The 17,598-nt window shown below is 39.6% G+C and overlaps 1 protein-coding gene across 2 annotated transcripts in view; it reads right to left on the bottom strand.

Annotated features, from left to right (window-relative positions):
* Positions 1 to 17,598, bottom strand: part of LOC126484148 (ataxin-10) — a 97,527-nt gene that overhangs the window by 49,037 nt on the left and 30,892 nt on the right. For both annotated transcript variants that reach the window (XM_050107545.1, XM_050107546.1), the window contains one exon: positions 3,148 to 3,300. In XM_050107545.1, the coding sequence (XP_049963502.1) occupies positions 3,148 to 3,300 (153 nt within the window). The remainder of the gene's footprint in view (positions 1 to 3,147; positions 3,301 to 17,598) is intronic.

The following is a 17,598-nucleotide window of genomic DNA, read 5'->3' on the forward strand; positions in this document are numbered from 1 at the left end:
TCAACCATCTTCCGAGGAATCTTCATCTCCGCCCATTCTCTTCAAATGCCCACACTATTTTGATCTTTCTTCCTCAGTCACATATTATCTACTTAACCCCTTTATTTCTCATCTTTTTCCATTTTTGTTATAACTACCTAACTTCTCCAAAACTTCATCTCACTTATTCGCATCGTACCTGTTCCCCTTTCCTTCATGACCCTGTTCTCTGCAACACACAACAGAAGTGTCATATAATATGTTTGGTATGCCACATTCTAAGTTTTCAGGAAGGGGGGCTTGGCTTTGTTGTTCCACACTATTCCTCTCATACTTATAATAAATCTATCAATTTGCCTAGGTTGTTCATTTCTTCATCACTGCTTCTATTTTCTTGCATTATACTCCTTGAAACTTTCCACTGTTTTTAGTTGCTATAGTTTTACTATAGATCTATCCTTTTTTTTTTCTTGTTGTGTCCACCTGCTCACACTTCTATCCATTGAATTTTACACTGTACTCTTGTAAAACTTCTTCCCAAACATCTAATTGCTTCTGTCTGCCTCCTCACTGTTCCCCATATTGTCAAATCATCAGCAAACAGCATTGCTATCATCTTGTCTCCCATCTCTTGCAATTTGTGTCATTATCCATCACCACTAGCAAAAGTAATGGAACTAGTGCAATTAATTTTTTCAGTCTGTTTCTCTGTGGCAGCCATCCTGTTCTCCTCTTCCGATTCTCAGACAACTTACACTTCCCTGGTACTATTATTGTACCTCAATGCTATTTGCTTACCTATCCCTCTCCTTAGTGACTCCCAAACTTTATTTCTCAATAGAGCGACATATACTTTCCGTAAATTCAGGAAGACCACCAGTAGACCTCTCCCATACTCAAAGTGATGTTCCTGCAGCTGGCTCACTGCAAATATTCTGGAGTTCTCATTGTATTCCATACAGCACTCATAACTTTATACAGCCACAGCATCCCCACCTCTTCTGCATCTCTGATCAGTTCACCCTTTATTCATCTATACCTGATTCTTTTCGTCCTTTCACGTACATAAGTACTTCCTCCACTTCTATTCACAATAAATCGTTTTTCCATTTCCAGCCCCATCCTCCATCTGTCCTATATCTCTATTCAGCTCCACTGTTCTGTTTGGATGCAGAAAATCATCAAAATTTGCCCTGCTCAGCTCTTTCAGGTCCATCACCTTCTCTACCTCATTCCCATATTTCTAAAGTATTTTTACATTCTCTGACAATCTCCTCCTCCTCAATCTCTGCGCTTCTCTTTCTTCTAATGTACTTTGTTGAAACCATACCCCAAATGTTTTACTCTTCTTTAAAACTGCTTCTTTAAGTCCAGAATCTCCTTTATTTCTCTGATGTTCATTAATAAAGCCAATGGTGGTCATCTAAGGCCTCTGAGGCATCTCGTGGTATTACATTGAAGTCTGCTTTGTTTCTTGTCACTTCATCTGTTGTTAATGTATATTCAACCACTGATTTATTTTTGGATCAATCAGTGCTGTACCATGTTACCTTATCTCTCTCTCTCTCTCTCTCTCTCTCTCTCTCACACACACACACACACACACACACACACACACACACACACACACACACACACACACACATCATACCCTGAATTTCCAATCGTCAATCAATGTAAATTCAAATTTCTCATTATAATTGTGCTGTTCCCTGTCATCTCCTTCTATAATCTCTTCTGTTTCCTCATATATGCACCTCACCTAAGAGGCATAAACTTTTAGTATCATCACTGTTTTCCCCTTCAATAATATTCTGGTCTTTATCTTTCTCCCATCTATTCCAAATACTTCCTCTTTCAGTCCAACTCTCACTACTTCTCAACTCCATTTTTGGTGTCCTCCTCACCATCTACCTAGTACAGTCTAAACCCGTTCCTCAATTCACACTTTCCTTCATATCTCCATTCTGTTTGTGCGACCCTGTAACACATTCAGTTTTTATTTTTCCATTGTGCCAACAAGATTTTCCATTTCCCTTCCAGAGTTGGACTCTTTGATGTTCCAAATTATAATCCATGCCCATTTCCCTGTCGTGTACCTTTAAATCCAATTTTTGTAATGAAACTTGTTCCACTTTGGAGAGCTCCTATTTACCCACTGTTGGTTTGTGGTAATCACAGCTTCACCAGAGTGTCACTTTGACAGCAGTTTTGAGTGCTTCTGTATGGCCTTCACAGTTACTGTACCAGTCATGGAGCACATGCCCCCATTGCACTTCACTCTACTGGCAGTCCCCTGCTTCATGCTGTTGCCTATGTTCCAAGACTTTGGTATGGGTTTGGACTTTGAGAAAGTTATGGAGTATATAACAAAAATTTCAAGTATGATGTAAGAAAACTTTCACAACAGGAGTAGCAGAAATAAGTGACAAGAATGTCAAACACAGTGTGTCTCAGTTAAGTAGTCACTGCTTGTATCAAATTCCAAACTGCAATGCTGGCTTATGGTGAGTTAAGGTGTTGCGATCCTTGAAGTTTCAAAAACAGTTGTGTACAAAATCAAAGTGCTAGCATCACTGCAGCATGAATCCTGATCATGAACTTTACGGTACATTTCTGCACACTCATCAAAACATGGCACTGGAGTAGTGAGGCAACAAAGTTTTTTTTGAGTCCTCCAGCATTTGTATGTGAGAATTCATCGAATTCAACTGAATACCAAGAGGTTGGTCCTAGTTGTTCCTCCATGACGACACCCCAGCCCACAAAGTGAAGATTGTGCACGAATGTTTGATCCATTTTATGGTCAGAGTCCTGGGTCACCACTGTATTCACCACATTTGGCCCCCAGTCAACTTCTGGTAATTCCCCAAATTGAAGTTGGCAATGAAAGGACACAATTATGACACTGTTAAGGATGTACAAGAAAACTGTACTGTAGTACTAAATGCAACTCCAAAAAAGGTTTACAGTGACTGTTTCAAAAGACTTTTAAAATGATTTCTGTTGTGTTTTGATTTAGGGGAAAGGGTATTTTGAATAAATAAAGTGATCCTGTGAACATAATCCATAACTTATTTTCCTAACAGAACTGGGACAACCGTGTACATCTGTTGACTGACAGCAAGGAGGAAAAAAGGAGGAATAAAAAGGTTTTTTCAAACTTACGCAAATTCACAGTCATTAATGGCACGGTCAATTATAATTTCCAGGCCAGCTGCATCAATATCTTCAGAAATCTGATTATGGCCCAAAAGTACATTATAAATTACCATTGAAGAATAGCTGGCAACTTTCTGATTTTCATGCTGCAAGAATTTCCTGTAATGAAGATTATTTAGGTCAGGTAAAGAATTAAATAAGAAAAAACACATTCTCGCTTACCTAAAACCAACACAGCAGAACATCAAAACACATACCAGGCACAGACTTCAAAGATGAAATGGTTGCAAATTATACACATCAAAATTGTATCAGTTTTATCTTACTGTAACTGAAGAAATTTTAGTAGGTCATATATAGCTACAATGATTTCTTTCATCTTCATCTGCAAAGATCAGACACAAATCTATCACCTAGTACACACACAAATGAAAATAAGCAATATTTCTAGTCATAATCTGAAAACCATGTTCTTAAATAAATGTGTCCAAAATGCCTACAAATGAAATAGCTACTGTCAACTCCTAAAAAAAATATTATTATTTAGTACCAAGGTGCTCTACAACAACATTGGCATAGCCATTACAAAAATAACTAGCAAGATATGTAGTTCAACATTCTCAAATCAATACACTAACAATATAAAAACTAACTTACAATCATACTTAGTCTCTCTCTCTCTCTCTCTCTCTCTCTCTCTCTCTCTCTCTCTCTCTCTCTCTCTCTCTCACACACACACACACACACACACACACACACACACACACACACACACACACACACACACACACCCTTCACATAGCACTCAGAAAATATATTGAGATATTAAAATTTTCATGCCTTCTAAATCAGGTGCAGTAACATGTACTCCAAATAATCTTAAAAACACGAATCCTGTTCATCTGATTTTCAGATCCAGATTAAACAGTAAACAGATTTTTCTAACCTCATCAAATGTAAAACATATGTATTTTAAAAGTAATTTGCATAAATCCATGTGTCCAGAAATCCGACAGAATCATGTCTCCCTCCCCCACCATTTTCAATGGAGAACAGAGTTCTGTATCATTGGCACTTGTTTCTCAAATGGGTATTATCACTGTGCAGACAGAAGATCTTAAGGGAAGTGGAGTACATGAAGACTTTCCAAGATACTACTACAAATCATTTGCTCCCAAGGTCTTGTGATCAAAAGAGATCTGTACTATAAACTGAATATGCATCTGGCATGTGAATTTCAAGGACATACCCGAAACTTCAACAAAGCAGCCTGTAATAAGCTAATATGACACAGCAGAAGACGAAAACTTTCAACAAACCTACAGAACACCCACATGACTGGATGCAATTGGTTAGACAAACTGGGAAGAAATGCATTTAACTGGCATTGAAATACAGAGAAACAATTTTCTTGATTACACGGCCCTCTGACAAAACTGCACCGAAGACGATGGTGGTAATCCATTGCAAAGGAGTTTGGTCAGGTGGCTTAAATTCAAAAAATACCAGCCAGGGATTATTCTTTATAAAATATCGCTGGAAAAAGATGAACCATTTAATACTGTGAGCTCCAGGAGGTGAGGAAAACAGCAAACATTGAAACCTCTTCTGAAGTATTCCGAACCATGCAACATTTCACCGGAGAAAAAGGAAGATTTGAGGGAGCTGTTACCTTTCATTTCTCCAGCGTTTCATTATTTTTACCAAAATTTACCAACATCAAGCAGTGCTGGGAGTATTTACCTGGTACAGATAACAAAGATGAAGGCCCATGAATTTTTTGTAAATAATTGTTGTTTACTGTGTTTTCCCAGTATTTGTATAGAATAAATAATTATGTTCCTGAATACCTCTGCTTTATCTATTAATTTATTAATAATTCATAAGAGCCTGCAGGACCATATTTTACAAAGTTATCATCGGAGCTCAAATACAGAATGAAGAATTCCACGTGTGTACAATGGGTGAAGTCCACAATTCTTAATGCGCGCTAACTTTGATGTTGAACATCAGTGACTCAACTTTATTTTAAACAGAAATCCAGTTTTATAATTAGTTTGTGAATAAAATAAGCACTGAAACAATTTTTTGCCACCAATACAGGATTTTGCATCAGTTGTCAAACTTTGAACTGGGATTTGCTGAAATTCTTTCCACTATTCACTCCAAGCACAGATCTACTTAAAAACACAGATAAAAATTCACATGATGTCTTTCTAAGAGAGAGAGTCCATACCTTCCAAACTAACAATGTCAGCACAGACCAGATTTGGAATAAATTCAAAGAAAAAGCAACTGAGACATTTATACCAAATAAATTAATAAGAGATGGAGCTGATGCTCGATGGTACACAAAGCAGGTCAGAACACAGTTGCAGAAGCAACAAAAAAAGCACGCCCAATTTAAAAGAATGCAATGCCTCTAAGATTGGCAATGTTTTACAGGAAGCTTGAAATTTAGTACACACTTCAATGCAAGATGCTTTTAATAGCTTCCACAATGAAACTCTTCCTTGCAAAGTGGAAAAAGATCCAAACATATTCTGGTGTTATGTAAAGCATGTCAGTGACAGGACCCAATTTCCACCTTCACTGCACAACAGCAATTGTAATGTTATCGATCACAGTGCCACTAAAGTGGACTTACTAAACATGGTTCTCTAAAATTCCTTCACCAAAGAAGGTGAAGTAAATATTCCAGAACTCGGATCAAATACAACAACAAATATGAGAAACTTGATTGATATCCTCAGTGTAGCGCAGTAACTTAACACTAGGAGCACCACGTGGGTCACTTTTGACCCAAAAGGGTCTGTCAATGGCCCTATCCCCTTCCATAGTTATCACAGGGACAAACACTGCCGTGACTTTAATCATTTATGGGATTGTACAACTCACCAAGATTTTCATCATCATTCATGACAGTGGCTAGATTGGATTAAGTTAAAAATTGTACTGTATAAAAATTGAGAATTTGTACGGGCGCTGATGACCGTGCAGTTGAGTGCCCCACAAAACCAAGTATCATCATCATCATCATCATCATCATCATCATCATCATCATCAAGATTTCATTCCCCTAGTCCACCTAGAAGTATGAAAAATTTACCTGTTATACCTGGAGTACCACGTGGGTCATTTTTGACCCATATGCATTTTAATGCAGTCTGCGGTCAATAACACAGGTTTTCAGACTCTTAAACTGTTCTGAGCATGCTTGACATTATTCACGAGATGTTTGAGTATAGAGGTCAGACTATGCTTTATATCAGCACTGCTTTCAGTACATGCTGCACCCAGAATGTATTGTGGGAGACACAAAGGCCAATGGACATGCCAGATGACACGCTGTAGGTGACTCTCCACTCTTTGGGTTGCTGCTATTAGTCAATGACCCGATCCTGAAACTAATAAAAAAGTACACTGAAGAAAAGGCTCAGAGCACACTTGGTAATAATGAATGGTTCCTAGGCTTAAAGGAACTAGATGCTTTCACTGGATCACTCTACACTTGTCGAGTACATGGCGCTCAGAGCATTTCATACGAAGACTTACGAAGCAATACAAGGGAACACCTTTCTTTTAAAGCACCATGCCAAGGAATGGATTTGCAGAAATATGCAGTCACTTTAGGTTTGATTCTATGTCATCAATGAGACAACACAAGTCAACTGACAAATTTTGCCTTGCTTCAGAAATATGGAATCTACTTACTGACAATTGCACTGCCTGCTACAAACCAGACATTCGTATAGTACATGCCGAGTAAACCTGATAGTATGGGATAAAATACTGGCTTCTGTGTGATGCTGACAAGCACTGCTTCCTGAAGGATTCCCTTCCTGGGGAAAACATGAAACTCGTGATCCAAGCAGGATCTTGGTCACTGTGTCATTATGAAGTAACACAGCCACTCCCCAATTGTGGTTTTAACATCACAATCGATAACTTCTTAACCTCCATGAAACTGGCAGATGAGCTGAAGCAGAAAGGAACAAGTTTAGTTGACACTCTCCAGAGATCGCTCAAAGAGGTCCCTTCTACAGCGCAAAGTGAGACGACACGTTGTATGCAACACACCTGTACAAGTTGGGTGACAATCTTCTCATAGTGTACCAAGGGAAAAAGAAAAAAAATGCCCTTACTCTGAGTAACATGTATGCTGGATGCCGGGTCTACAAGATTACTGAGGAGAATCTTTCAGAACTGAAGTTTTATAATGAAACTAAGGATGGATTCAATATAGTTTACCAAATGACTAAGACTGTAAAGTATCCAAGCGCTGGCACACGCTGATGACCTGTGCATGTCTTTTACAATATTCTTTGCCTTCCCATAATCAATGCTCACACAGTTTTAAAGTTATTTGCCTCCAAGAAGATTTCAAGATGAGACTTTATCCACAGAGTAGCAAATGAGCTTGCGCTCCCCTGCAAACTGCAGAAGGGAGCCTGTCTGCCCTTGTAGGCAGTCGGTACTGGCACTGCCCACCAAGAACTAGAAAGCAGTGTCAAATCAATTATCTCTGCAAAGAACAAATGGAGAACAAAACATCACAAGTATGTGTGGTAAAGCTGTCTAGCCAAAACTCGTATTGAGTGCCTGAATGGTGCCCAGCTCAGACTATTCTGTCCACTACTATGTTCCTAAATATTTCCAAATATTTATAATTCTAGAGTGAAATTGTTTGTTCTTATGCTTTTGATACTTGATTTCAGTAAGCATGAAAACGTGCAGAGCATTTTAATCACATGCTGCATTTCAGAATCTTTTACAAAAACTCTGTACTTATCTCATTTGTCTGTAAAAGTAAAAATACTATTAGAAGTAATAAAGACAGTGTGTTTTGGAATCTGTTTCAATCATTTTATAAAGGAAAACCATGTATCATTGTTTTAATTATTTATTTTAATGATATTTGATGAAAGAGCGAGGAATTTCTTCTGTAAAAAAAAAAACGAATTTTTATTTCGGAAAATTTATTTTTGACTGTGTGCTGCTCATTTTAGAGATCAAATTATCCTTTGGTTACACTTTAGTCTTCCTGCATGTATTATTAGCATGGTGATACCCAGAACACCAACCAAATACCAGTAAAACAGAGGTTTCTTACTTTACATCAAAAATGTCCCATGTGGTACTTCTAGGGATATGGCAACGTCCAGTACTTCTAGTGTTAAATCACTTAATGAAGGCAAGTCTATGGTCCAGATTGTACACTGATTAAGTTCCTTTTAGAGTATGCTGATATAATAGCTCCATACTTGGCAATCTTTTACAACAGCTAGCTTGATGAAAAAGGCGTAGCTAAAGACTGGAATGTTGCGCTGACCACATCAATACTCCAGAAAGGAAATAGGAGTAATCCACTGAATTACAGACCTATATCACTGATACTGATTTCCAGTAGGATTTTACAAACATGTACTTTTCACAATGCATTTTCACTCTGCAGCAGTGTGTGCACTGTTAAGATACTGGCAGAAGTAAAACTGTGAGGATGGATCTTAAGTCGTGCTTGGGTAGCTCAGTCGGTAGAGAACTTTACCGCAAAAAGCAAAGGCCCAGGTTCAAGTCCTCATGCTGCACATTGTTTGAATCTGTCAAGAAGTTACATATATTATTTTTGAACTTATGAATTAAATCAAAGAAACCAATCTATTGACACACAGCACGGTTTCAGAAAATAACATTCTTGTGAAACACAACTAGCTCTTTATTCACATTAAGTAATGAATGCTATTAACAGGAGATCTCAAACTGATTCCACATTTCTACATTTCCAGAAGACTTTCCACAGCATTCCACACAAGCAGCTTCTAATAAAAATGTGTACCAATGAAGTTTTGACTCAGTCATGCAACTGGATTCATAATCTGTCATAGTTCACAGGTTGTAGTAATTGACAGAAAGTCATCAAGTAAAACATAAGTGGTACCTAGCATTCCTCAAGAAAGTGTTGTATGTCCTCTGCTGTTCTTTAATCTGAATAAACAATCTAGGAGACAATATGAGCAGCTCTCTTTAATCGTTTGCAGATGGTGCTATCATTTGCTGTCTAGTAAAATCATTTGAACATCAAAATTAACAGCAAAATGATTTAGACAAAGTAACTGTATGATGCAAAAGATGTATGATGATTGACTAAGTAATAAGAAGTGTAAGGTGATCCACAGGAGTACTAAAATGAATCCTTAAATTTCATTTACACCATAAATCACACAAATCTAAAGGCAGTCAATTCAACTAAATGCCTAGGGATTACAATCACAAACAACTTAAACTGGAACAATTACATAGAAAATGTTATGGGGGAACACGGACCAAAGACTGCGTTTTCTTGGCAGAACACTTGGAAGATGCAACAAATCTACAAAAGAGGCTGCCTACAGTATGCTTCTCCATCCTCTTCTGTAGTACTGGTGCATGGCATGGAATCCTGACCAGACAGGATTTGACAAACAGGGGAGAGAGTGTCATGAATATGATATCCAAGTTGGGGTGTCAGTCAATAATATAAAGGTGTTTTTTGTTGTGGAGAGATCTTTTCACTAAATTACCATCACCAGCTTTCTCCTCTCAATGTGAAAGTATTTTGTTGTTATACACCTAGAAAGGGAGAAATGATCAGTGTAATAACATGACAAATCAAGAGTTTACATGGAAAGATTTAAGGGTTCTTTTTTCCAGAGTGCTGTTCAGGAGTGGATCAATACAGAAACAGTCTGACGAACCCTCTGCCAGGCACTTCAGTGTGAACTGAAGAGTAGCTGGGAAGGTGAAGATGAAGAAAGATATTTAGAAAAATTGGAAATGTGGCTTTGAAGAAGAATGCTTACGGGGAAGTGGACTGATGGATTTAAGCACGAAATAGTAATGAAGAAAATAGAGGAAGTAAGAAGATTAGTGGAAGTGATCAGAAAGAGGAAAAAGTCCCAAGTGGAATTGTCCACCACAAAGAATAATAGAGGGAAATACAGAGGGACTGAGAGGAAGAGAATGGGAAAAATGGATGACATTAATAGAGAACAAAGAAACAAACAGATGAAGGAAGATGCTCGGAACAGGACACAATGGAGGGCCTCCAGTTGTAACCTATCATAAGACAGACACACTAAAGAAGAATTCTAGTTGCCATAACACGCTGTGCTGGAATCAGTCATTCCCTGGGACTATCACTCAAGTCTCAGACAATGACATATTCAACACTCTCATGGATAAAGGGTAATCATACTCCTTCATTATATTGAACAGAGGAACCAATTACCCCTCTCTATAAGCAGTTTATGGTAGTAAAAATTTAGTTATTAGTTTGGCAGGGAAGGAAAAGGAAGGAAATGTGCCCTATTTTGAATGTTTTCTTCACAGAGATGATTACTCTGCATTAGCCCAGTTTCTCTCAATCGTGGTATTCCCCAATATAATTTGCCATAAATGAAGTAGTGAGATGAATACACTAAGCAGATTCAGAAGGATGTAGGTTGCAGTAGGTACTGGGAGATGAAGAAGCTTGCACAGGATAGAGTAGCATGGAGAGCTGCATCAAACCAGTCTCAGGACTGAAGACCACAACAACAACAAATGAAGTAGTAGCTTGTTGCAAAGTCACTGCCTCAACCATCAGTGCTCCGTTATGCACACTTCAGCAACTGTCAATGTATTTCTCTCTTCAATGACAAATGCATTTTAGCAAGATGAACATTCCCTGTTACAATACGTGGCTTTTGCTTTGGGTGAGTTGTGATCAGGAGGCCTAGCCTTATAAACTCTCCCTTATGGTAATTTTCAACATAATACCTGAACTGTTGAGAGTCAATTTCTGGAAGATTTCTGAACCACATCTGTTGCAAGATAGCTACAGCCAGTCCACCCAAGCAAGCCCTTCATACTAAGACAGGCCTATACAATTTACGCTGGGGACCCAAAATATGAGGACATCTTGAAAAGTAATGCCTCCGAATTTTTTATGTGAAAACTCTTAAGTTCTTTTTAAACAGAACAAATGTTATTTACATTCTACATCTTTATTCTTCATTCTTGTATATTCTTATCTCAACATGCTCACCCTGGCGAAAAACAGCTTGTTCATACCATCGCTGTAGAATGTTTGACTTTTTTTGCAAGAGCCATATCCCCACCTCTCCTTGCACAGCATCACTATCAAAGTGAAGACCTTAAATGTGTTCTTTAAAGTTTGTACACAGATGAAAAGCGGATGTAATCAAGTCAGAATTGTATGGGGAATGATTGATGACACTGAGCACAAGGCATCAGATTGTTGTTTATCTCGCAGCACTTGAGTGTGATCCAGCATTGTCATGCTCAAAGAGAGGGTGCTCTATATGTGGATCAAGTCTTCGAATTAAAAACTCAATTACAGCATAGTATTTCTCATGCACCGACAGTTACATTACACACCACTATTTTACATGCTACAATTTGGTGCCCTCTAGCGGCAGACGGTTGCAAATACATAGACACGAAGAATAAGGATGTAGAATGCTAATACCATTTGTTTATTTTTTACGAGACTTCACATAAAAAATTAGGAGATGCACTCGTATCATGACCATCTGCTTAATCATGGTGTTGTTTTTGTTGTGGTCTTCAGTCCTGAGACTGGTTTGATGCAGCTCTCCATGCTAATCTATCCTGTGCAAGCTCCTTCATCTCCCAGTACCTACTGCAACCTACATCCTTCTGAATCTGCTTAGTGTATTCATTCTTGGTCTCTCTCTACGATTTTTACCCTCCACGCTGCCCTCCAATGCTAAATTTGTGATCCCTTGAAGCCTCAGGACATGTCCTACCAACCGATCCATTCTTCTAGTCAAGTTGTACCACAAACTTCTCTTCTCCCCAATCCTATTCAATACCGCCTCATTAGTTACGTGATCTATCCACCTAATCTTCAACATTCTTCTGTAGCACCACATTTCGAAAGCTTCTATTCTCTTCTTGTCCAAACTATTTATTGTCCATGTTTCACTTCCATACATGGCTACACTCCACACAAATACTTTCAGAAACAACTTCCTAACACTTAAATCTATACTCGATGTTAACAAATTTCTCTTCTTCAGAAACACTTTCCTTGCCATTGCCAGTCTACATTTTATATCCTCTCTACTTCAACCATCATCAGTTATTTTGCTCCCCAAATAGCAAAACACCTTTACTACTTTAAGTGTCTCATTTCCTAATCTAATTCCCTCAGCATCACCCGACTTAATTCGACTACATTCCATTATCCTCGTTTTGCTTTTGTTGATGTTTATCTTATATCCTCCTTTCAACACACTGTCCATTCCGTTCAACTGCTCTTCCAAGTCCTTTGCTGTCTCTGATAGAATTACAATGTCATCGGCGAATCTCAAAGTTTTTATTTCTTCTCCCTAGATTTTAATACCTACTCCAAATTTTTCTTTTGTTTCCTTTACTGCTTGCTCAATATACAGATTGAATAACATCGGGGAGAGGCTACAACCCGGTCTCACTCCCTTCCCAACCACTGCTTCCCTTTCATGTCCCTCGACTCTTATAACTGCCATCTGGTTTCTGTACAAATTGTAAATAGCTTTTCGTTCCCTGTATTTTACCCCTGCCACCTTTAGAATTTGAAAGAGAGTATTCCAGTCAACATTGTCAAAAGCTTTCTCTAAGTCTACAAATGCTAGAAATGTAGGTTTGCCTTTCCTTAATCTTTCTTGTAAGATAAGTCATAAGGTCAGTATTGCCTCACGTGTTCCAACATTTCTACGGAATCCAAACTGATCTTCCCCGAGGTCGGCTTCTACCAGTTTTTCCATTCGTCTGTAAATAATTCGTGTTAGTATTTTGCAGCTGTGACTTATTAAACTGATAGTTCGGTAATTTTTACATCTGTCAACACCTGCTTTCTTTGGGACTGGAATTATTATATTCTTCTTGAAGTCTGAGGGTATTTCGCCTGTCTCGTACATCTTGCTCACCAGATGGTAGAGTTTTGAAAGGACTGGCTCTCCCAAGGCTGTCAGTAGTTCTAATGTAATGTTGTCTACTCCCGGGGCCTTGTTTTGACTCAGGTCTTTCAGTGCTCTGTCAAACTCTTCACGCAGTATCGTATCTCCCATTTCGTCTTCATCCTCTTCCATTTCCATAATATTGTCCTCAAGTACATCGCCCTAGTATAGACCCTCTATATACTCCTTCCACCTTTCTGCTTTCCCCTCTTTGCTTAGAACTGGGTTTCAATCTGAGCTCTTGATATTCATACAAGTGGCTCTCTTTTTTCCAAAGGTCCCTTTAATTTTCCTGTAGGCTGTATCTATCTTACCCCTAGTGAGATAAGCCTTTACATCCTTACATTTGTCCTCTAGCCATGCCTGCTTAGCCATTTTGCACTTCCTGTTGTTCTCATTTTTGAGACGTTTGTATTCCTTTTTGCCTGCTTCATTTACTGCATTTTTATATTTTCTCCTTTCGTCAATTAAATTCAATATTTCTTCTGTTACCCAAGGATTTCTACTAGCCCTCGTCTTTTTACCTACTTGACCCTGTGCTGCCTTCACTAAATCATCCCTCAGAGCTACCCATTCGTCAGCTACTGTATTTCTTTCCCCCATTCCTGCCAATTGTTCCCTTATGCTCTCCCTGAAACTCTGTACAACCTCTGGTTCTTTCAGTTTATCCAGGTCCCATCTCGTTAAATTCCCACCTTTTTGCAGTCTCTTCAGTTTTAATCTACAGTTCATAACCAATAGATTGCAGTCAGAGGCCACATCCGCCCCTGGAAATGTCCTACAATTTAAAACCTGGTTCCTAAAGCTCTGTCTTACCATTATATAATCTACCTGATACCTTTTAGTATCTCCAGGATTCTTCCATGTATACAACCTTCCTTTATGATTCTTGAACCAGGTGTTAGCTATGATTAAGTTATGCTCTGTGCAAAATTCTAACAGACAGCTTCCTCTTTCATTTCTTACCCCCAATCCATATTCACCTACTATGTATTCTTCTCTCCCTTTTCCTACTGTCGAATTCCAGTCACCCATGACTATTAAATTTTCGTCTCCCTTCACTACCTGAATAATTTCTTTTATCTCATCATACATTTCTTCAATTTCTTCGTCATCTGCAGAGCTAGTTGGCATATAAACTTGTACTACTGTAGTAGGCATGGGCTTCGTGTCTATCTTGGCCACTATAATACGTTCACTATGCTGTTTGTAGTAGCTTACCAGCACTCCTATCTTTTTATTCATTATTAAACCTACTCCTGCTTTACCCCTATTTGATTTTGTATTTATAACCCTGTATTCACCTGACCAGCAGTCTTGTTCCTCCTGCCACCGAACTTCACTAATTCCCACTATATCTAACTTTAACCTATTCATATCCCTTTTTAAATTTTCTAACCTACCTGCCCGATTAAGGGATCTGACATTCCACACTCCGATCCGTAGAATGCCAGTTTTCTTTCTCCTGATAACAACGTCCTGGAGTAGTTCCCGCCTGGAGATCTGAATGGGGGACTATTTTACCTCCAGAATATTTTATCCAAGAGGACGCCATCATCATTTCACCATACAGTAAAGCTGCATGCCCTCGGGAAAAATTACAGCTGTAGTTTCCCCCTTGCTTTCAGCCGTTCGCAGTACCACAACAGCAAGGCCGTTTTGGTTAATGTTACAAGGCCATATCAGTCAATCATCCAGACTGTTGCCCCTGCAACTACTGAAAAGGCTGCTGCCCCTCTTCCGGAACCACACGTTTGTCTGGCGCCTCAACAGATACCCTTCCGTTGTGGTTGCACCTAAGGTACAGCTATCTGCATCGTTGAGGCACGCAAGCCTCCCCACCAACGGCAAGGTCCATGGTTCATGGGGGGAGGAATCATGGTGTTGGTCTACACAATATAGTAGCCATTCTGTATGCTGTCGATTTGATACGTCTTTGATAGGTTTCCAAAGGTATGTGGCATCAGACCTCTACACACAGGTTACACAATTCCCACAATTTACGAACTGGTGGTTTGCAAGAGTGGAGCTGGTGCCTGACGGCATTCCAAATGTATTACATTGTGAGAGTACAGAAATTTAGAAGTTTTAGTCTGGGAAGATTCCCATGAATATTTTCTGTGGTATAGAATTCCTGTAATCTCAGCATTAAAAATGAATGTGCAAATATTCTATATTGAAACTCTGAAGTAATATTAATTGCCATTAAGAGAGTTATGATTTTGTTAATTGGTGATTTGGGGTTGGGGTGGGGTTGTTTGTGGGAAGAGACCAAACTGCGAGGTCATCGGTCTCGTCGGATCAGGGAAGGAAGGGGAAGGAAGTCGGCTGCGCCCTTTCAGAGGAACCATCCTGGCATTTGCCTGGAGGGATTTAGGGAAATCACGGAAAACCTAAATCAGGATGGCCGGACGCGGGATTGAACCAATTGGTGATTTATTTATGTAAAATCAAACAATGGAAACTCCACGATGGAATAACGATAATATTATGGATGGGAGAGACTGCTACTCATCATATAGCAGAGGCACTGAATTGCAGAAAGGCGCAACAAAAAGACTGTCAAACAAGTAAGCTTTTGGTCAAAAGGGCCTTCTTCAATTAGATCACACACACACACACACACACACACACACACACACACACACACACACACAGATCACCACTGTGTCTGGCTGCCAACCAGACTCCAAGCAGTTGCACATGATGGGAGAAGCATTCTGAATGGCAAGGGTAAGGAGAAGGTTGGGGCAGGGAGGGGGAGGATAGCAGGGTAGGGGTGGGGGACAGTAAAGTGCTACTTGTGGGGGTGAACAGGGACATAGTGGAAAGAGGGTAGAGCAGCTAGGTGCAATTGGGAGGTTAGACAGAGGGCACCTACCCCTTCCCTGTCCCCACTCCAGCACTCAGCCCTCTACTCCACCAACACACCCACAACCTTTTCACTTGTCTCCCTTTCTGCCCCTCCCCCCTCCCTTCCCCCACGCTAGCCCTCCATCTAACCTCTAGACTGCACCCAGCTGTCCTATCCTCTCTCCACCTTGTTCCTGTACACTCCCACAAGCAGCACTTTACTGTCCCCCATCCCTACCCTGCTATCCTTCCTCTCCCCACCACAACCTCCTCCTTATCCCCACCACCCACATTGCTTCCCCCAACAAGTGCAGCTGCTTGCAGTCTGTCAGCATTCCGAACCGAGGTTTTGTGTGTGTGTGTGTGTGTGTGTGTGTGTGTGTGTGTGCGTGTGTGTGTGTTTGTGTGTGTGTTCAAAAGCTTACTTGTTTGGCAGTCTTTATGTTGCTCCTATCTGTGACTCAACACCTCTGCTATTGGTGAATAGCAATATATCCTTTCCATAATATTGTCATTTATTTATGTAATATGTACTAGATTAAGTTCTTGCTTGCATTTTATAATTTCTGTTTGACGTATTCATTGGGCTCTTTGCAGTGTTGTGAAGACAGCACCAGATGCTCTGACGTTAGCACAGGTGTAGCACAGAGACTATCGCCATGCATCACATCATAGTTTACTTCAAGCAGAGGCCATCCTTGGAAAAATGTTAACAAAATCATAGAAAAAAGGGCATGTTAACCGGTAGGAGAGAAAGTCAGTTGTTTGAAATACTGGAAGTTTCAAAGGTCTGTGTACTTAAAAACTGCAATAAATCTGTTTGCTACACTCAAGTCCTTGGCTACTCATTGAAATAGGCTTCAATAACGAACGTACATCCATGTTTCGAAAAATAAAGTGAACAAGTGTTCTGCAGGACCACAAGACATAATTTTATCCTACTGAATCTTCACACTATCAAGTTTACATCAGGCAAATTTGGTGGCCAAGACATCAATGCGAGCTCACTATCTGTCGTCATTAGGAAAGACAAAGCATGAAGGGATGCAGATGATCTGCAATAAGTGCATAGTCCATAGTTGTCATGATGCCTTCGACTGCTATCACATGACTCATGGAAGTTCAGGTGAATGTCATCCATAACACAACATTGCATCAATTGGCCTGCATTTCTTGCACAGTGAACATTTTATACAGCCATTCATCTGAAAACGACGGATCCAGACAAGATCACTGACCTGGTGTAATAAGAAGCTTGATAATATGACAGGGAACACATTTATATTGAACCACTGTCCAATTTTGATGATTGCATGCCTTCTGCAATCATAGTTGATGATGTTGCGAATTTTCTGCTCCAAAATACTTTTGCCTACACTCAGCCTGTACTCTTCATCAGATCTGCAACAGATCGCTGCCCATCCTGCTTTATAGAGCGAGTAAGCCTTCAGTCTCCACATTCTGTGACTAGATGTGAACATCCTGTAGCTTGACGCCTACTGTGGTATCACCATACTTCATCCATTTTGCATACATGCTAACAAGAGTAGCATACAAGCAACCAACCACATTTGTCAGTTCAGAGATGTTCACTCTCCTGTGC

Source organism: Schistocerca serialis, chromosome 6 (assembly GCF_023864345.2).
Source record: "Schistocerca serialis cubense isolate TAMUIC-IGC-003099 chromosome 6, iqSchSeri2.2, whole genome shotgun sequence".
NCBI lineage: Eukaryota > Metazoa > Arthropoda > Insecta > Orthoptera > Acrididae > Schistocerca > Schistocerca serialis.